This window comes from Salvelinus sp. IW2-2015, linkage group LG6.2, assembly GCF_002910315.2.
Source record: "Salvelinus sp. IW2-2015 linkage group LG6.2, ASM291031v2, whole genome shotgun sequence".
NCBI classification, from domain to species: Eukaryota; Metazoa; Chordata; class Actinopteri; order Salmoniformes; family Salmonidae; genus Salvelinus; species Salvelinus sp. IW2-2015.
In genome coordinates this window covers 323859-344113 of record NC_036846.1, presented here as the reverse complement: position 1 = coordinate 344113, position 20255 = coordinate 323859, and the positions used below count along the sequence as shown (strand labels likewise).

At 42.6% G+C, this 20255-nt stretch overlaps 1 protein-coding gene and 4 pseudogenes across 1 annotated transcript; all 5 read left to right on the top strand.

Annotated features, from left to right (window-relative positions):
* Nucleotides 1–1554: 1554 nt before the first annotated feature.
* LOC111965474 (uncharacterized) lies at nucleotides 1555–7072 on the top strand. Its single transcript, XM_070444138.1, has 5 exons — nucleotides 1555–1594; nucleotides 2187–2338; nucleotides 2846–4132; nucleotides 4262–4391; nucleotides 5354–7072. The coding sequence occupies exons 1-5, from the start codon at nucleotides 1555–1557 to the stop codon at nucleotides 6985–6987; spliced, it is 3243 nt and encodes a 1080-aa protein (XP_070300239.1). The 3' UTR covers nucleotides 6988–7072.
* A 413-nt stretch (nucleotides 7073–7485) lies between these two features.
* Nucleotides 7486–10576, top strand: LOC111965472 (protocadherin alpha-7-like; annotated as a pseudogene).
* Nucleotides 10577–11359: 783 nt separating this feature from the next.
* LOC111965471 (protocadherin alpha-13-like) lies at nucleotides 11360–13615 on the top strand (annotated as a pseudogene).
* Nucleotides 13616–14395: 780 nt separating this feature from the next.
* Nucleotides 14396–16735, top strand: LOC111965470 (protocadherin alpha-3-like; annotated as a pseudogene).
* A 553-nt stretch (nucleotides 16736–17288) lies between these two features.
* On the top strand, nucleotides 17289–19518 carry LOC111965469 (protocadherin alpha-7-like; annotated as a pseudogene).
* The last annotated feature ends 737 nt before the right edge of the window (nucleotides 19519–20255 follow it).

The window sequence follows — 20255 nt, the reverse complement described above, 5'->3', positions numbered from 1 at the left end:
CTATCCTCTGTGACATCATCACACAGCAGGCCCACGGTGCCTCCATCCACACTGCCTCTGTATCTGCCTCCTGATTGCCACATATGAGCATTCACACACAGGGGAGGGCTTGATGCTTAGGACAGGGATCGAGTGACAGAGGGGGAAGTGAAGGTGGGGTAGTGCAGGATAGAACCACAGGTCCCAGAATGGTGCGTTATGGGGGTTTAAGGTAAGTCTTTGGTAGATTGGGAAGGTTGTGTATGGTTTTAGTTTCATACATGAATAGCAAGGCCATCAAACATCTAGGCCTATACTGTGCTGAAACCTTGCATTGAGTTACAGAAGCACATATTTATCTTCCTTTGGCCAAACAATAGCGGGACTCACTCTCCCTGTATCCAGGCGACGGCAGTATGTCTCTTAATGTGCAAAATCTAAGCGGAGAGGAGGGGGGATATAAGAGAGTGGACAATTGAGGAATATTTTACACAAACCTTGTAACATAAATGAGGASAAATTAGGAGAAGCGTGAAAGAGAAAACATACCCGTAGATTTCATTGTCTACCGCAGGCATTGCCCCTTCATCCCTCTCCCTTTTTTMTTTCTCCGCCCGGGCCTGCTTTCTTTCAGCACCAAGGACAGCGACCTGCCTCTCGGAGCTCAGTTGCCAGGGCAACGAGCTGCAGGGGCTGGTGGTGTGCTCTGAAGCAGCCTGTAATTTGATATTGTGACAAGCCTCAGCTCGCGTTGCAGCATCCGGGTAACGCATATATCATCTGCAGAGCTTTCAGTGCAGTGATTTAACATTTAAATTCAGCAGTGTTGTTGAAAATAAGGATACAATCGTTAACTGGCCGTTTCAGAATAGCAGAATACACATGTCATTGCAGTACTCTTGGAAATGGCAGTGTTGGAGAGCGAGGGACAAAATAGAGGAGAATAGAGGAGCGAGAGAAATGCAGACACCAGTGTGTGTGTGTGTGTGTGTGTGTGTGTGTGTNGTGTGTGTGTGTGTGTGTGTGTGTGTGTGTGTGTGTGTGTGTGTGTGTGTGTGTGTGTGTGTGTCGGGGTCATTCTGTCCGTAAATTTGGGTTGTTTAGACTGCTATGTTCTTGTCAGCATTTAGTGTTCAGCCATGCAGCCAGTTACCATACTATCACACAAGAAGACAGTCAATTGGCTCTACTGAACCTACCACTCACAGCCATAGGGTGTCGCTGTTTACCCTTGCAAAAGTGGAACATGACAGGTGGCGCTAATAGCCCTGTCTAGAACAACACAACAAACCTAGGGAAGTTAAGTGACATTACAGCGATTGTAACATTGTGACTTACTGACTATATTTCTTGTCATATGACATTTAGATGTAAATTTGGCTATTATTTGAATTTTAAGAACAGTGATTGACTTCTTAAAGTCGTGGTATAAAGAGGCTACCCCCTACTCAAAGTATAAAATAAATAATGTATATTGTAAGAAGTGGTACAATTAGGTTGATCTGTAATGGAAAGCTTGTTCGATTCAATTCTAAAGTACTTCCAAGCCAGGGCATGCCATCCACGACATGCATCATGATATCAGACACAGTGATGAAGGCGTTAGCCGATACTCGTTGGTGTATTGTAATAATGACTTAGCCCATACAATAAATACTTTTTTAACTTTCAAACCCACACGAGTGCCTGGACTTTGATTTTTTTGAATGCCACTTAGTAGGCTAACCATTTGTGGTAATAATTTTTCCTTTTGCTTTTAAATTACAATTCCCCTCTAAGAGCACCTGTGGTTGTGTTGGAATTCACGAAGAGCTCATTTTACTTCATAATATGTTGGCCTACAGGTTATTGAACATTCAGAACCACACCGTGCTCAGACGCATGGTGGCGCTTTTACATCATGAGCGCGTTATAGAGGCGCGTGATAACACGGTTCTTGAAGCGGTGAGGTATTCAGTAGCTGCCAAGACACAGCAGCTTTAAGACGGATGTTAAATAGCGCTATTAAATGGCTAAACGATGGAAATAACAAACAGTTATAGTGGGATCCTATGAAACGGAAATCACTTGTGTTATTTAAGATCCTGTCAGTTCTGCGTTAGGCCTCTAGTTTTTCTGCCAAACAATGGCGATGCAAAACCGAAAAAGACGGTGGCTAAGCGGATTGGCATTTTGTAATTTTGCTCTTATTTTTCTTMATTTGAAAGGAATCTCAGCGCAGATACGATACTCCATTCAAGAGGAATTAAAAGTCGGAACGGCAGTTGGGAATATAGCTAACGACCTGGGATTCGACACGTCGAGACTAGCGGACCGGAATCTTCGTATCGTGTCTGGAACAAAGCAGGACCTCTTCCAGGTAAACCAGAGAGATGGCGCTTTGCTAGTGAACCACAGAGTAGACCGAGAGGAAATGTGCGTAAAATCCGCGCCGTGTTTCATCAACTTGAAAGCGGTGATAGAGAATCCGCTAGAAATGCACCAAGTCACAGTCGAGATAATGGATGTAAATGATAACTCCCCTACCTTTCCAGATGAAACCTATAACTTAGAGATACTAGAGTCTGCTACCACCGGAGCCCGACTCCAGTTGGAAGGAGCTCACGACCCAGATACTGGCGTATATTCTTTGCAATCATATAAATTGAGCCAGAATCAATATTTTCGAGTAGAAATTGAGGACTTTGGCGAGGATGGCAAAATTCCGTTTTTGATTTTACAAAGACCTTTGGATAGGGAACACATAGCCCGATATGATTTGACGTTAACGGCCTTAGATGGAGGCAAGCCACCGAAATCGGGAACTCTTAATGTTACAGTTACTGTGTCTGATGTAAACGACAATACTCCTGTGTGTGATAAGCAGAAATATACCGTGACCGTAAAAGAAAACGTACCTAAAGGTACATTTCTATTGCGAGTTAATGCCTCTGATTCGGATGAAGGCGTGAATGGCGAGGTGGAGTATTCTTTGCGAAGTAAATTCAGAGGTACGGCTGCTGACCCATTTGAGTTGGACAGCAAAACGGGGGAGCTAAAAGTGAAGGGAGGCCTTGATTTCGAGGAGAAGCAGGTGTATGAGATGAAGATATTGGCCTCGGACAAGGGAGCGGTATCTCTTTCCACGCACTGCAACGTGTTCGTCAGAGTGGAAGACGTGAACGACAACAGGCCTGAGATTGACGTCACCTCTCTGTCGAGCCGGATACCAGAGGACGCAACTCCCGGAACCGTGGTGGCTCTGATGGGGATGAACGACCTGGACTCCGGTCTAAACGGACAGGTAGTCTGTTCTTTACCGGAGGATTTACCGTTTGTTCTGAAGCCTTCTCTTGATGGACATTTCTTTTCGTTAGTCACCAATGATTACCTTGATAAAGAGTCGGTGCCTCGGTATGATATTACAATCACGGCTAAAGACTTAGGAACCCCTCCTCTGGCGTCAACTAAAGTCATTCAAGTGGAGGTAGTAGATGTTAACGACAATAGTCCGCTATTCACTGAAAACCCATATACATTTTATGTCGTTGAAAACAATAAGCCCGGTATGCCCATTTTCTCAGTAAGCGCGTCTGATGTTGATGATGGTGAAAACGCAGCCGTTTTATATTCTCTGGACCGTGGGAGCACTGGGCAAAGCGTGACATCCTTCCTAAACATAAACGAAGGCAACGGTACCATTTACGCACTAAAGAGCTTTGACTTTGAAACCCTCAAAACGTTCCAGTTCTGCATCATTGCCAAAGACTCTGGGACTCCGTCTCTAAGCAGCAACGTCACAGTGAACGTGTTCATTCTGGATCAGAACGACAACGCTCCAGTGATCTTGTATCCAGTCAGCGCTAACGGTTCTGCTGAAGGTGTGGAGGAGATTCCCCGCAATGTGAACGCAGGCCATTTGGTGACTAAAGTGAGAGCCTATGACGCTGATATAGGATATAACGGCTGGTTATTATTTTCACTGCAGGAAGTTACTGACCACAGTCTCTTTGCTTTGGACCGCTATACAGGACAGATAAGGACACTTCGATCATTCACAGAGACAGACGAGGCTGAGCATAAACTGGTCATACTGGTAAAAGACAATGGGAACGTTTCACTSTCAGCAACAGCTACTGTGATTATCAAGGTTGTGGAGCCCAAAGAGGCTTTTGTAGCTTCTGATGTTAAAAGTTCAGTAAAAGACGAGGAGGAGAACAGCGTTACATTTTATTTGATCATTACTTTGGGTTCAGTTTCAACGCTTTTTCTCATCAGTTTCATCGTGTTGATTGTAATGCAGTGCTCCAAACCCACAGACTATTCCTCCAAGTATTTACAAGATGYGAATAACGACGGGACACTGTGCCACAGCATCCAGTACAGATCCGGAGACAAWCGGTACATGTTAGTTGGACCCAGAATGAGTATAGGTTCGACTATAGTCCCGGGCAGCAATGGGAATACTCTAGTGGTTCCCTCAGAACACAGGAAGAGAGCTTCTGTAGAGGTAAGAACTATCTCTCAATTCTTTACTGCCTATTAAGTTGGATAAAGAGAGATGTTTTGGATGAATGTGTTGCTTGTCGTTTTGTCTCTGCATAATGTCCGAGTGTGCAAACTCGCTGTGGTGGTCGCTGTCCATGGTGCCGAATTACCACAAACTCACTGCTTAGCATGCTAGGCTACTACCTCGGGTTTATTATCTGTTCTTTTGCGTTGTACTCCTTCAATTCAGTGTTTTCCTCCACCTCCCATATCTATCCATCTTCACCTTTATTCGTTCTTATGATGGTCGATTTGGATTGTAATTGGTATATTTGTTGGGTTTGATGCAACACGTAAACAACGAGTATCGCTCCCTCGGAGCGTATGTAGTGTTTGTGAATACCAGAATCACGGACCACAGGGTGTCAGTGTAACACAAGGAGATTGTCTGATACTTTGTAGACTAGGCCCCTTCTCTGGTCTGTTTTGTTCCACACATACAGAGAGAGTATTGCAGACATCGGAACAAGACGTGATGTGATAGTCAGAGAATAGTTGTATTCCTTTACAGTGCTGAAACGTTGGATTCGTTACGGATTATTATGAGTTGGTCATCTGATAATTAAGATATTTCTTTTGTCATTGAGGATTGTGCTTACTTTTCTGTCTAACGATGGGAGATGGAAGACAAAGGCGCAGATGGGAGTACTGCTGGGTTGCTGTGCGTTTCTCTCTTCTGCTGTGCGTCGGAGAGCAGGTTTCAGCACAGATAAGGTACTCTATTCCAGAGGAGGTGAAAGAGGGATCCATTGTTGGAAATGTTTTTAAGGATTTGGGTCTTGACGTCAGTACTTTGGTGGAGAGACGGTTTCGTATTGTTTCTGGATCTAAGGACGCTCTTTTCCAGGTAAATCAGAACANGGTCTTGACGTCAGTACTTTGGTGGAGAGACGGTTTCGTATTGTTTCTGGATCTAAGGACGCTCTTTTCCAGGTAAATCAGAACAATGGCGTCTTGTATGTTCATAAGAATATCGACAGAGAGGAGCTCTGTGATGGTAATAGCGCCTGCTTGATTGACCTGAAAATGGTTGTTGAAAACCCTCTAGAAATCCATTACGTTGGTGTAGAAATTACCGATGTGAATGATAATTCTCCCAGTTTCCCAGAGATAGCAAAAGGGCTGGACATTTCGGAGAGCACACACGCTGGATCGCATTTCCAACTGCCAGCTGCGCGTGATCTTGACTCTGGGATTAATTCCATTCGCTTGTACAAGTTAAGTCAAAACGCTCATTTTGAACTGGAAGTTAGAGATAGAGGTGATGAAAAGGTACCCTTTTTAGTTCTACAGAAAACGCTGGATAGAGAGCAGAAATGTGAGCACAGATTATTACTGACAGCAATCGATGGAGGGACTCCGCCGAGATCAGCCAATCTTAATTTGACGGTCACAGTGCTAGACATAAACGACAACCGACCTGTATTTAGTCAGGAGGTGTACACTGTAACACTGGAGGAAAATGTATCCGTCAACACTGTTGTGATACAAGTACAAGCTGTTGACTTGGACGAGGGTGTCAATGGTGATGTTGAATATACTCTCGGCAGAGATCTTAATCGTAACGTTTACGAGGCGTTTCATTTAGACGGTGTCACTGGAGAAATTCGAGTCAAAGGAGAGGTCGACTTTGAATCGACAGAAGTGTATAGACTTGACGTGCAGGCTTCGGATAAAGGACAGCCTCCCATGACTGTGAGCTGTAGAGTTATCATTAAGATAACAGATGTAAATGACAACAAACCAGATATAGAGGTGACATCCCTCTCTAATTTAGTTCCGGAAGATGCAAAACCTGGAACTGTTGTTTCTCTTATTAGTGTTACAGATAAGGACTCGGGTATAAATGGAAAGGTGTTGTGTGGTCTGTCAGATACTGTACCGTTTGAGTTAAAACCCTCATACCAAGATAATATGTATTCTTTAGTGACCAAGCAGCGTTTAGATCGAGAGCTAGTGTCTGGTTATGACATCACAATAACAGCCACAGACTGTGGTCAGCCTCCTCTGTCCACATTCAAAACTCTGAGCGTCCAGATATCAGATGTGAACGATAACAGTCCAGAATTCTCCCAAACCCCTCTTCAGCTGTACTTAGTGGAAAATAACGCCCCTGGTGCATCGATATTCTCTGTGAGCGCCACTGATAAAGACTTGAATGAAAATTCTGCGATTTCATATCACATAGTTAGAGGAGAAGGGACACAGAATGATTTGGCATCTTTTCTGAATATCAATTCTGATAATGGAGATATTTCCGCGCAAAAAAGCTTTGACTTTGAAACTTTAAAAACGTTCCAATTCCAAGTTGTAGCTACAGACTCTGGAACTCCGTCACTAAGCACCAACGTCACAGTGAACGTGTTCATTCTGGATCAGAACGACAACGCTCCAGTGATCTTGTATCCAGTCAGCGCTAACGGTTCTGCTGAAGGTGTGGAGAGATTCCCGCAATGTGAACGCAGGCCATTTGGTGACTAAAGTGAGGAGCCTATGACGCTGATATAGGATATAACGGCTGGTTATTATTTTCACTGCAGGAAGTTACTGACCACAGTCTCTTTGCTTTGGACCGCTATACAGGACAGATAAAGGACACTTCGGTCATTCACAGAGACAGACGAGGCTGAGAATAAACTGGTCCTACTTGTAAAAGACAATGGGAACGTTTCACTGTCCAGCACAGCTACTGTGATTAAAGGTTGTTGGAGCCCAAAGAGGCTTTTGCAGCTTCTGATGTTTAAAAGTTCATTAAAGACGAAAGAGGAGAACAGCGTTACATTTTATTTGATCATTACTTTGGGTCAGTTTCAACGCTTTTTCTCATCAGTATCGTTTGTGTTGATTGTAATGCAGTGCTCCAAACCCACAGACTTTCTCCTACAAGTATTTACAAGATGTGAATAACGACGGGACACGTGTGCCACAGCATCCAGTACAGATCCGGAGACCAAACGGTACATGTTAGTTGGACCCAGAATGAGTATAGGTTCTACTATTGTCCCGGGCAGCAATGGAAATACTCTAGTGCTACCTGAACACAGGAGGAGAGCTTCTGGAGAGGTAAGATCTGTTCTCTATAATTTTCTGCCTTGTTAAGTCAGATAAAGAGACATGTTTTGAGGGAATTTGTTCTTTGTTATCATGTTTTGTCTGTGCAAACCAGCCGTGTCAATCACTGTCCATGGTGCTGAATTATCACAACTCACTGCTTAGCATGCTAGGCTACTACCTCGGTTTTTTTTATCTGTTCTTTTGCTGTCACTTTTTCAATTCAGTTTCTTCCTCCACCTCCCATATCTATCCATCTTCCATCTTCACCTTTACTCGTTCTTTGATGGTTAATTTTGCTGGAATGTTACATTTTTATTGGTTTGGATCCTAAACGTAAACAATTGATAACAACTCTCTGGGGTTATGTAGTTGTTGTGATTACCAGAATCACGGACCACGTGGTGTCAGTGTAACACAAGGAGAATGTCTGGTACTTTTTAGACTAGTCCCCTCTCTGGTCTGTTTTGTTCCACACATACAGAGAGAGTATTGCGGAGATTGGAACAAGACGTGATGTGATAGTCAGATTTAGATTTTGTATTTTTTATTCGCTGACTAAAACATTAGATTCTTTATGAATCATTACGAGTTGGCCATCTGATCCTCAGGATTGCATTCTTTCATATTGATCGTGCTTATTTTCTTATTTGTTTCTATATTAACGATGGAGATGGAAGACAAAGGCGCAGATTGAGTACTGGTGGGTTACTGTGCGTTTCTCTTGCTGCTGTGCTTCGGAGAGCAGGTTTCAGCACAGAAAGGTACTCTATTCCAGAGGAGGTGAAAGAGGGATCTGTTGTTGGAAATGTTGCTAAGGATTTGGGTCTTGACGTCAGTACTTTGGTGGAGAGACGGTTTCGTATTGTTTCTGGATCTAAAGAAGATATTTTCCAGGTAAATCAGAACAATGGCGTCTTGTATGTTCATAAGAATATCGACAGAGAGGAGCTCTGTGATGGCAATATTGCATGTTTGATAAACCTGAAAATGGTTGTTGAAAATCCGTTAGAAATACATTACGCCGGAATAGAAATCACGGACGTCAATGATAACTCGCCCAATTTCCAAGAGAAAGACAAACTAGTTGATATTTCGGAATCTACTCTTTCTGGCAAGCGACTCCAGTTACCAGCCGCGCGTGATCCTGATGTTGGCGTTAATGCAGTACGTGTCTATAAATTGAGTCACAATGAACATTTTGATTTGCAAATAAGAGAAAGAGGAGAAGATAAAATTCCATTCTTAGTTTTACAAAAACCCTTGGATAGAGAGAAACAATCTGAACACAGACTAGTTTTAACTGCAGTCGATGGTGGAAGTCCACAGAGGTCAGGGACTCTTAATGTCACTATCACTGTTCTCGATTCGAATGACAACAATCCTGTATTTAGTCATGAGGTATACTCGGTCACATTGCCTGAAAATGTCCAACCCGGAACTATTGTACTCAACGTTAAGGCAACAGATTTGGACGACGGTTCCAATGGTGACGTTGAATATTTATTTGGTAGTGAACTTCTTCCCAAGATATATGATGTATTTAGTTTAGATAAAGCTACAGGTGCAATTCGTGTTAAAGGTTACGTTGACTTCGAGGACATTGATACATATAAACTAGACGTCCATGCCACTGACAAAGGGCAGCCCCCAATGAGTACGGATTGTAGAGTCATTATAAAGATACTCGATTTAAACGACAATAAACCCGAAATAGAGGTGACGTCCCTCTCTAGTATGGTGTCAGAAGATTCAAAACCAGGAACTATTATTTCTCTAATTAGTGTGACAGATAAAGACTCTGGTATTAATTGTAAAGTTTTGTGCGGTCTTTCAGACGACGTACCTTTCGAATTAAAGCCCTCATACCAAGATAATATGTATTCTTTAGTGACCAAACAACGCTTGGATCGTGAACTCGTGTCCCATTATGACATCACAATAACAGCCACTGACTGTGGTCAGCCTCCTCTGTCCACATTCAAAACTATAGGCGTCCAGATATCAGATGTAAACGATAACAGTCCCGAATTCTCCCAAAACTCGCTTGAGCTCTACTTAGTGGAAAATAACGCTCCTGGTGCATCCATATTCTCTGTAAGCGCTTCTGATAAAGACTTGAATGAAAACGCCGCGATTTCATATCACATTGTTAGAGGTGAAGGGACACAGAATGATATGGCATCTTTTTTAAATATCAATTCTGATAATGGCCATATCTCCGCGCTCAAAAGCTTTGACTTTGAAACTTTGAAAACATTCAAATTCCAAGTTGCAGCTACAGACTCTGGAACTCCGTCTCTAAGCAGTGACGTCACAGTCAACGTGTTCATTCTGGATCAGAACGACAACGCTCCAGTGATATTGTATCCAGTCAGCGCTAACGGTTCTGCTGAAGGTGTGGAGGAGATTCCCCGCAATGTGAACGCAGGCCATTTGGTGACTAAAGTGAGAGCCTTGACGCTGATATAGGATATAACGGTCTGGTTATTATTTTCACTGCAGGAAGTTACTGACCACAGTCTCTTTGCTTTGGCACCGCTATACGGACAGATAAGGACACTTCGGTCATTCACAGAGACAGACGAGGCTGAGCATAAACTGGTCATACTGGTAAAAGACAATGGAACGTTTTCACTCTCAGCAACAGCTACTGTGAATATTAATGCTGTGGAGCCCAAAGAGGCTTTTGCAGCTTCTGATGTTAAAGGCGAAGTAAATGACGAAGAGGAGACAGCGTTACATTTTATTTGATCATTACTTTGGGCTGTTTCAACCTTTTTCTCATCAGTATCGTCGTGTTGATTGTAATGCAGTGCTCCAAACACCACAGACTATTCCTCCAAGTATTTACAAGATGTGATAACGACGGGACACTGTGCCACAGGCATCCAGTACAGATCCGGAGACAATCGGTACATGTAGTTGGACCGGAATGAGTATAGGTTCTACTATTGTCCCGGGCAGCAATGGGAATACTCTAGTGGTTCTTCAGAACACAGGAAGAAGGCTTCTGTAGAGGTAAGAGTTTTGCACCTCATAATTAATATATTAGCATGTTTTGTTCCGTGGCTAACGCAACCTCTTTGCAGCAGCGGATGCTGGCCATGTGCGAACTACCAGCTCACCGATTAGTTTAGCTGGTGAGAGCATTATACTGCTAGGCTAACTTACTGTAACCTCAGGTTTATTACATGTTCTTCTGCTGTAGTCCTTCAATTCAGTCTCTATCTCTTTTGCTCACATCTACGCCACATTCTCTTCATACTAGACATTCTTAAGGACAATTTACTGGAGTTGGTGGTTTTTTGTTGGTCTGACGCAAAACGTACGTTGATAACTCTCTCGGTGCCTATCTAGTTGTTGTCGATACCAGAATCCGGACCACAGTGTGTCAGTTGTAATCACAAGGAGACTGGTGCTTGTAGATTAGGCCGCTGTCCCTTCTCTGAGTTGTTTTTGTTCCACACAATACAGAGAGAGTGGGGCGGACGTCAGAACAGACGTGCGCTATGTTAGAGAAATCGTCTTTTATTTCGGTCTGACCATTGAACTCCAGTATGGACAGAACGAGTTGGCCATCTGTTATAGTATGTGTATTTTGTCATTGAGGAAATGTGCTACTTTATCTGATCTAAACATGGGAATGGAAGACAAAGGCGCGACAGATTGGGGAGTACTGGTGAGGTGTGCATGGTGACGTTATCATCTCTAGCATTGTTGTCTGGACTTCAGGAAGATGCAAAGGTTTCAGCGACAAGATCAGAGTACATTCTATTCCACGAGATCGGAGAGGTGAACCATGAGGATCTGTTGGGTTGGAAATGTTGCTAAGGATTTGGTTCTTGACGTCAGTACTTTGGTGGAGAGACGGTTTCGTATTGTTTCTGGATCTAAGGACGCTCTTTTCCAGGTAAATCAGAACAATGGCGTCTTATATGTTCACAAGAATATCGACAGAGAAGGGATTTGTAGCGGCAAGGTAGCTTGCGTGATAGACCTGAAAATCGTCGTTGAAAACCCGCTTGAAGTCCACTATGTAGGTTTAGAGATAACGGATGTAAATGACCACTCGCCAAGTTTCTCTGAGAAAAATCTACACATAGAGATAGCTGAAAATAAACCTCCAGGAGCTCGATTTGAACTCCAGCCTGCGCGTGATTTCGACTCCGGAATTAATTCTATACGTTCCTATAAGTTAAATCAAAATGAACATTTCGATATAGAACTGAGAGATAGTGGGGAAGGGGATACAATCCCGTTTTTAATTTTACAGAAAGCCTTGGACAGGGAACAGAAGACCAAACATTCATTACTATTGACAGCATTGGATGGGGGGAATCCACCGAGATCAGGTACTCTGAACATAACTGTCACAGTCCTTGACGCAAATGATAATCAGCCTGTATGTAGTCAGGACGTCTATTCAGTTACATTACAAGAAAATGCTGATATCGGTARGTTTGTAGTTAGAATTAATGCAACCGATGCAGACCATGGGTCAAATGGCGTGGTGGAATATACTCTCGGTAGAAATTTAAAGCGGAGAGTACATGATATTTTCCTATTGGATAGCATTACTGGGGAAATTAAGGTGAGAGGCCCGGTAGATTTTGAAGAAAATGAGATGTACAGTCTAAATGTACAGGCGTCTGATAAGGGCCAGCCTCCAATGACAACTGATTGCAGAGTTATTGTAAAGATACAAGACGTGAACGACAACAGACCACAAATAGAGGTTACATCACTCTCTAATACAGTGTCTGAAGATTCTAAACCTGGAACTGTTATATCTCTCATCAGTGTGACAGATCAAGACTCTGGTATTAACGGAAAAGTTATTTCCAGTATAACTGAAAACGTGCCATTTGAATTAAAACCCTCATATAAGGATAACGTGTATTCTATAGTCACAAAGGGACGTTTAGACAGAGAACTCGTGTCCCATTATGACATCACAATAACAGCCACTGACTGTGGTCAGCCTCCTCTGTCCACATTCAAAACTCTRRGCGTCCAGATATCAGATGTAAACGATAACAGTCCCGAATTCTCCCAAAACTCGCTTGAGCTGTACTTAGTGGAAAATAACGTCCCTGGTGCATCGATATTCTCTGTAAGCGCCTCTGATAAAGACTTGAATGAAAATGCTGCGATTTCATATCACATAGTAAGAGGAGAAGGGACACAGAATGATATGGCATCTTTTCTGAACATCAATTCTGATAATGGCCATATCTCCGCGCTCAAAAGCTTTGACTTCGAAATCCTCAAAACTTTCCAATTCCAAGTTGTAGCTACGGACTCTGGAACTCCGTCACTAAGCAGTAACGTCACAGTCAACGTGTTCATTCTGGATCAGAACGACAACGCTCCAGTGATCTTGTATCCAGTCAGCGCTAACGGTTCTGCTGAATGTGTGGAGGAGATTCCCCGCAATGTGAACGCAGGCCATTTGGTAACTAAAGTGAGAGCCTATGACGCTGATATAGGATATAACGGCTGGTTATTATTTTCACTGCAGGAAGTTACTGACCACAGTCTCTTTGCTTTTGGACGCCTATACAGGACAGATAACGGACACTTCGGTCATTCACAGAGACAGACGAGGAGCAATAAACTGGTCATACTAGTAAAAGACAATGGAACGTTTTCACTGTCAGCAACAGCTACTGTTATTATCAAGTTGTGGAGCCCAAAGAGGCTTTTGCTGCTTCTGAGTGAAAGTTCAGTAAAAGACGAGGAGGAGAACAGCGTTACATTTTATTTGATCATTACTTGGGGTCGTTTCAGCGCTTTTTCTCGTCAGCATCATCGTGTTGATTGTAATGCAGTGCTCCCAACCCACAGACTATTCCTCCAAGTATTTACAAGATGTGAATAACGACGGACACTTGCCACAGCATTCAGTACAGATCCGGAGACAAACGTACATGTTAGTTGGACCCGAATGAGTATAGGTTCTACTATTGTCCCGGGCAGCAATGGAAATACTCTTGTGCTACCTGACACAAGGAGGAGAGCTTCTGGAGAGGTAAGAGCTGTTTCTAAGCATTAAACTTTGAAAGCATATTGCTGGTTATTTTTAAGAGAATTATCGTGCGTAATGAAATGTGTGACTGATGATGAACGGTTGCTGTCGACCCTGGTTGTGCTGAATTCCGTGCCTAATGTCTGTTTTGTTTTGCGGTTATATGCATGAGTTATGATGACCTCTCTCAAATAGTTATAGTCATAAGACCAGGCCCAAACAAGATCATTAGTTAACACCCTGTCTACAAACTGATTTTCTGTGCGTAATGGAGAAATGAACTCGTTCATGCGGTAGCTGTCCACTCGCTGTGGTGCTGATTTACAAAGTAATTGCTTTCCTTGCAATCGAGGTATTACTATGTCAGTCTTTTACATATGTAGTCATCCAATCCATTTTTTTCCTAATCCCCTCCATGTACTCCCCCAACCTTTCCTCATCCCACGCCTGTAACTATAATATTGCGCTGGTACTTTTGCGATGCTCATACAGTAATGTACAATCATTCTAGAGCCTTGTTGTACTCGTGGCAAGCAATAGTTCGGTCGCATGGTGTCGGTGTCACACAAGGAGAATGACTGACTATCTGGTGTTTGTATATTAGGCTCTGCCCTCCTCTGTGGTTGTTTTGTCCCAAATGCAGAGAGAGCTGTGCGGACGTCACAACAGACGTGCTATGATATTCAGAAATAATGTGATTATTTTTCTGCCTAAACATTGCATTTCGTTATGGATCATCTGAGTTGGTCATCTGATCATTAGATTGTGTTTTTTCATTGAGGATTGTGCTTACTTTTCTGTCTAACGATGGAGATGAAGACAAAGGCGCAATGGGAGTACTGGTGGGTTGCTGTGCGTTTCTCTCTTCTGCTGTGCTTCGGAGAGCAGTTCAGCACAGATAAGGTACTCTATCTCCAGAGGAAGGTAAAGAGGGATCTGTTGTTGGAAATGTTGCTAAGGATTTGGGTCTTGACGTCAGTACTTTGGTGGAGAGACGGTTTCGTATTGTTTCTGGATCAAAGGACGCTCTTTTCCACGTAAATCAGAACAATGGCGTCTTGTATGTTCACAAGAAAATCGACAGAGAGGAGCTCTGTGATGGCAATATTGCATGTTTGATAAACCTGAAAATGGTTGTTGAAAACCCTTTAGAAATTCATTATGTAGGTGTCGAAATCACCGACGTCAATGACCACTCTCCTATTTTTCCTGGAAATGAGCAGTATTTGGAAATAGCGGAACATACCATGCTAGGGACGCGCTTCCAAATCCAGGCTGCACGGGATCCAGATATAGCGTTAAACTCTGTCCGTTTGTATAAATTAAGTCAGAACGATCATTTTGAAATTGAGATTAGAGACGATGAAGACAAAATACCTTTCTTAGTCTTGAAAAAAGCTTTGGATAGAGAGCTCAAAACCAAACACAGATTACTTGTTACTGCAGTTGATGGAGGTCGTCCACCAAGATCAGCGACTGTCAACGTCACTATTAATGTGCTTGATTCGAATGATAACCGTCCTGTTTGTAGTCAAGACACCTATTCAGTGAGACTACGGGAAAATGCCGCACTTGGTACTGTGGTTGTTAGGGTAAATGCCACTGATCTAGATGAGGGTTCAAACGGCGAGTTGGAGTACACTTTAGGCAGAAACCTAAAGCGTAAAGTATACGATATTTTTGAACTGGATAGCCTAACAGGAGAAATTCAAGTTAAAGGTGAGGTGGACTTCGAGGACACAGAAGTTTATAAACTAGATGTACAGGCTTCAGACAAAGGACAACCTCCCTTAACTGTGGAATGCAGAGCAATTATAAAGATAATTGATGTTAATGATAACCAACCAGAAGTAGAAGTGACATCGCTGTCCAATGTCGTTTCAGAAGATTCAAAACCAGGAACAGTTATTTCGCTCATTAGTGTGACAGATAAAGACTCAGGTATCAATGGTAAAGTTTTGTGCAGCATCTCCAACAATGTACCGTTTGAGTTAAAACCGTCATATGAAGATAATATGTATTCCTTAGTGACCAAACAGCGTTTAGATCGAGAGCTAGTGTCTGGTTATGACATCACAATAACAGCCACTGACTGTGGTCAGCCTCCTCTGTCCACATTCAAAACTCTGAGCATCCAGATATCAGATGTGAACGATAACAGTCCAGAATTCTCCCAAAACCCCCTTCAGCTGTACTTAGTGGAAAATAACGCTCCTGGTGCATCTATATTCTCTGTGAGCGCCACTGATGAAGACTTACATGAAAATGCTGCGATTTCATATCACATAGTTAGAGGTGAAGGAACACAGAATGATATGGCATCTTTCCTCAATATCAATGCTGATAATGGAGATATTGCCGCGCTCAAAAGCTTTAATTTCGAAACCCTCAAAACGTTCCATTTCCAAGTTGTAGCTACAGACTCTGGGACTCCGTCTCTAAGCAGAAACGTCACAATAAACGTTTTCATTCTGGATCAGAACGACAACGCTCCAGTGATCTTGTATCCAGTCAGCGCTAACGGTTCTGCTGAAGGTGTGGAGGAGATTCCCCGCAATGTGAGCAGGCCATTTGGTGACTAAAGTGAGAGCCTATGACGCTGATATAGATATAACGCTGTTATTATTTTCACTGCAGGAAGTTACTGACCACAGTCTCTTTGCTTTGGACCGCTATACGGGACAGATAAGGACACTTCGATCATTCACAGAGACAGACGAGGCTGAGCATAAACTGTCATCTAGTAAAAGGACATGGGAAGGTTTCACTGTCAGCAACAGCTACTGTGATTATCAAGGTTGTGGAGCCCAAAGAGGCTTTTGCAGCTTTTGATGTTAAAGTTCAGTAAAGACGAGGAGGAGAACAGCGTTTACATTTATTTGATCATTACTTTGGGGTCAGTTTCAACGCTTTTCTCATCAGTATCATCGTGTTGATTGTAATGCAGTGCTCAAACCCACAGACTATTCTCAAGTATTACAAGATGTGAATAACGACGGGACATCGTGCCACAGCATCCAGTACAGATCAGGAGACAATCGGATACATGTTAGTTGACCCAGAATGAGTATAGGTTCTACTATAGTCCCGGGAAGCAATGGGAATACTCTAGTGATACCTGAACACAGGAGGAAGCTTCTGGAGTAGAAACTGTCTAAGATTTCAACATTTAAATATCCTGTATGTAAGTATCTTTTTGGTCATCGATTATATATATTTTTTCTCGTTCATTGGATGACTTTAAGCGCTTAATAGAAGTGAGGTTGTTGAAGCGGTCGCTGTCCATTGGTGTTGCTGTAATCCAGCTCATTTGCTGTATTTATCTTCGCTTAAGTGTATAATGTCCATCTCTCTTTCCTATTACATGTTCTCATTCCTTCATTGCTGCTACGTAGTTATGGCATGGAAAACAGACAACAAATCAAGTTAATATGGTCATGGAAAACGCAATACCGAACCACATGGTGTCGTGTAGTACTAGGAGACTGTTTTTATAGGTCAGGCCCTGCCCTTCTCGCGCTGTTTTGTTCCACAGACGATAGCAGTGCGGACATACGAGCAGGACGTGTTCGTTGGACAGATAATTGCTGTGTTCGTTTTAGTGCGGGGCATTGAATCGGTATGGATCATCATGAGTTGGTCATCTGATCGTTAGGATTGTGTTTTTTCATTGAGGATTGTGCTTACTTTTCGTCTAACGATGGAGATGGAAGACAAGGCGAGATGGGAGTACTGTTGGGTTGCTGTGCGTTTTCTCTGCTGCTGTGGCTTCGAAGAGCAGGTTCAGCACAGATAGGTACTCTATTCCAGAGGAGGTGAAAGAGGGATCTTTTGTTGGAAATGTTGCTAAGGATTGGGTCTTGAGTGAGGTACTTTGGTGGAGAGACGGTTTCGTATTGTTTCTGGATCTAAGGACGCTCTTTTCCACGTAAATCAGAACAATGGCGTCTTGTATGTTCATAAAAATATGGACCGAGAGGAGCTCTGTGGTGGCAATGGCGCTTGCTTGATGGACCTGAAAATCGTTGTTGAAAATCCTCTAGAAATTCACTATATCGGGGTAGAAATAACGGATGTTAATGACCACTCGCCCAGTTTTGCTGAAAACGACGTACAGTTGCAAATAGCTGAGAATACCCTCACGGGGGCACGCTTTGAACTCCAGACAGCGCGTGATTTAGACATTGAAATCAATGCTGTCCGTGTGTACAGGTTGAGCCAGAATGATCATTTTGATTTAGAAGTGAAAGACAATGGGGAGGAGGATAAACTTCTGTTTTTAGTTTTAAGTAAGCCACTTGACAGAGAGCAAAATTGCAAGCATGAATTATTGTTGACTGCAGTCGATGGAGGTAATCCACCGAAGTCAGGTTTACTTAATGTAACTGTCATAGTTCTGGACACCAATGATAATCGACCTGTTTTTAATCAAGACATATATTCCGTTTCTTTAAAGGAGAATTCCCCAATTGGCACAATTGTTACCGCTGTTAATGCGTCTGATGCTGATGCCGGTTTAAATGGTGCGGTAGAATACTCTCTGGGAAGAGCAGTGAAACGTAAAGTATATGACATTTTCCAGTTGGACAGCGTTACTGGTGAGATTAAAGTGAAAGGTGAAGTTGACTTTGAGGAAAATGAGGTTTACCGATTAAATGTACAGGCGTCTGATAAAGGTCAGCCTCCTCTGACTGTTGACTGTAGAGTTATTATAAAGGTAGTAGATGTGAATGATAATAAACCAGAGATTGATGTAACATCCCTCTCCAATACAATAGGTGAAGATTCAAAACCAGGAACTGTTATTTCTCTAGTTAGTGTGACAGATAAAGATTCTGGGATTAATGGTAATGTCATATCTACAATAACAGACAACGTGCCATTTGAATTAAAACCTTCATTTAAGGACAATGTGTTTTCCATTGTCACAAAGGGACGTTTAGACAGAGAATTCGTGTCCCATTATGACATCACAATAACAGCCACTGACTGTGGTCAGCCTCCTCTGTCCACATTCAAAACTCTGAGCGTCCAGATATCAGATGTGAACGATAACAGTCCAGAATTCTCCCAAAACCCCCTTGAGCTGTACTTAGTGGAAAATAACGCCCCTGGCAGAGCAATATTCTCTGTAAGCGCTTGTGATAAAGACTTGAATGAAAATGCTGCGATTTCATATCACATAGTAAGAGAAGGGACACAGAATGATATGGCATCTTCCCTGAATATAAATTCTGATAATGGCCATATCTCCGCACTGAAAAGCTTTGACTTTGAAACTCTGAAAACGTTCCAATTCCAAGTTGTAGCTACAGACTCTGGAACTCCGTTAAAAAGCAGTAACGTCACAGTTAACGTGTATATTCTGGATCAGAACGACAACGCTCCAGTGATCTTATATCCAGTCAGCACTAACGACAGATAAGGACACTTCGGTCTATTCACAGAGACAACGAGGCTGAGCATAAACTGGTCATACTGGTAAAAGACAATGGAACGTTTCACTGTCAGCAACAGCTACTGTGATTATCAAGGTTGTGGAGCCCAAAGAGGCTTTTGTAGCTTCTGATGTAAAAGCTCAGTAAAAGACGAGAGGAGAACAGCGTTACATTTTATTTGATCATTACTTTGGGGTCAGTTTCAACGCTTTTGTCATCAGCATCATCGTTTGGTTGTAATGCAGTGCTCCAAACCCACAGACTATTCCTCCAAGTATTTACAAGATACGAATAACGAGGACACTGTGTCACAGCATCCAGTACAAATCCGGAGACAAACGGTACATGTTAGTTGGACCCAGAATGAGTATAGTGTTCTACTATGTCCCGGGCAGCAATGGGAATACTCTAGTGCTACTGAACACAGAAGAGCTCTCTGGAGAGGAGAGCTGTTTTAAGAGTTGCTCTTTCAAGCTTTTACAATATTTATAGTGTCTGTTTTTTTTTTGTTCTGTCCTAACTTTATATCAGTAAAGATGAGTTATTTGTTGAAATGTCTCCCATGTTTATTGGAATGTGTTGTCCGTGCGTAATGGGAAGGTTATTTGAAATTATCCGAAAAAATAGCTGTCCACTGCAGTGGTGCTGAATTCTATTCGGGGGTTTTGAGGTTGGTAAGTCATCCACTACCGTTCCTAAATAGTTTGTTTTTTTGCCATATACACTTCGGTCTAGTGAGGCAATACATTGGTTTTCGCATTCATCCTTTCACATGTTTAGCTGGTACTAAAGTATAAGTGGCAGTGTTTTTACATATCTTCACATGGAATCTCTTAACAGTTTAATCTTTCATGTAGATGTGGTAACCAAACCTAGGTACGCAGGGTGTCAGTGTAACACAAGGAGACTGACGTTGTGGTATTTTGTAAATAGGCCTTGCCCTCTCTGGCTGTTTTTTTTTAGACGCATACAGAGAGAGTGGTGCGGACATCAAACAAGACGTGCTATGCTGAACAGAGATCTTTTGTATGGTTTTCTTGCTGAAGAATGTTTGAGTATGGATCATAACGAGTTGGCCGCTCGATCATAAGGATTGTCAATTTGGGGATCTGTGTTTGGTTGTTTTTACAATGGGAGACGGAGGACAAAGGCGCAGATGGGAGTACTGCGGGTTTTCTGTATTTCTCTTTGCTGCTCTGCTTGGGGAGGTTTCAGCACAGATAAGGTAC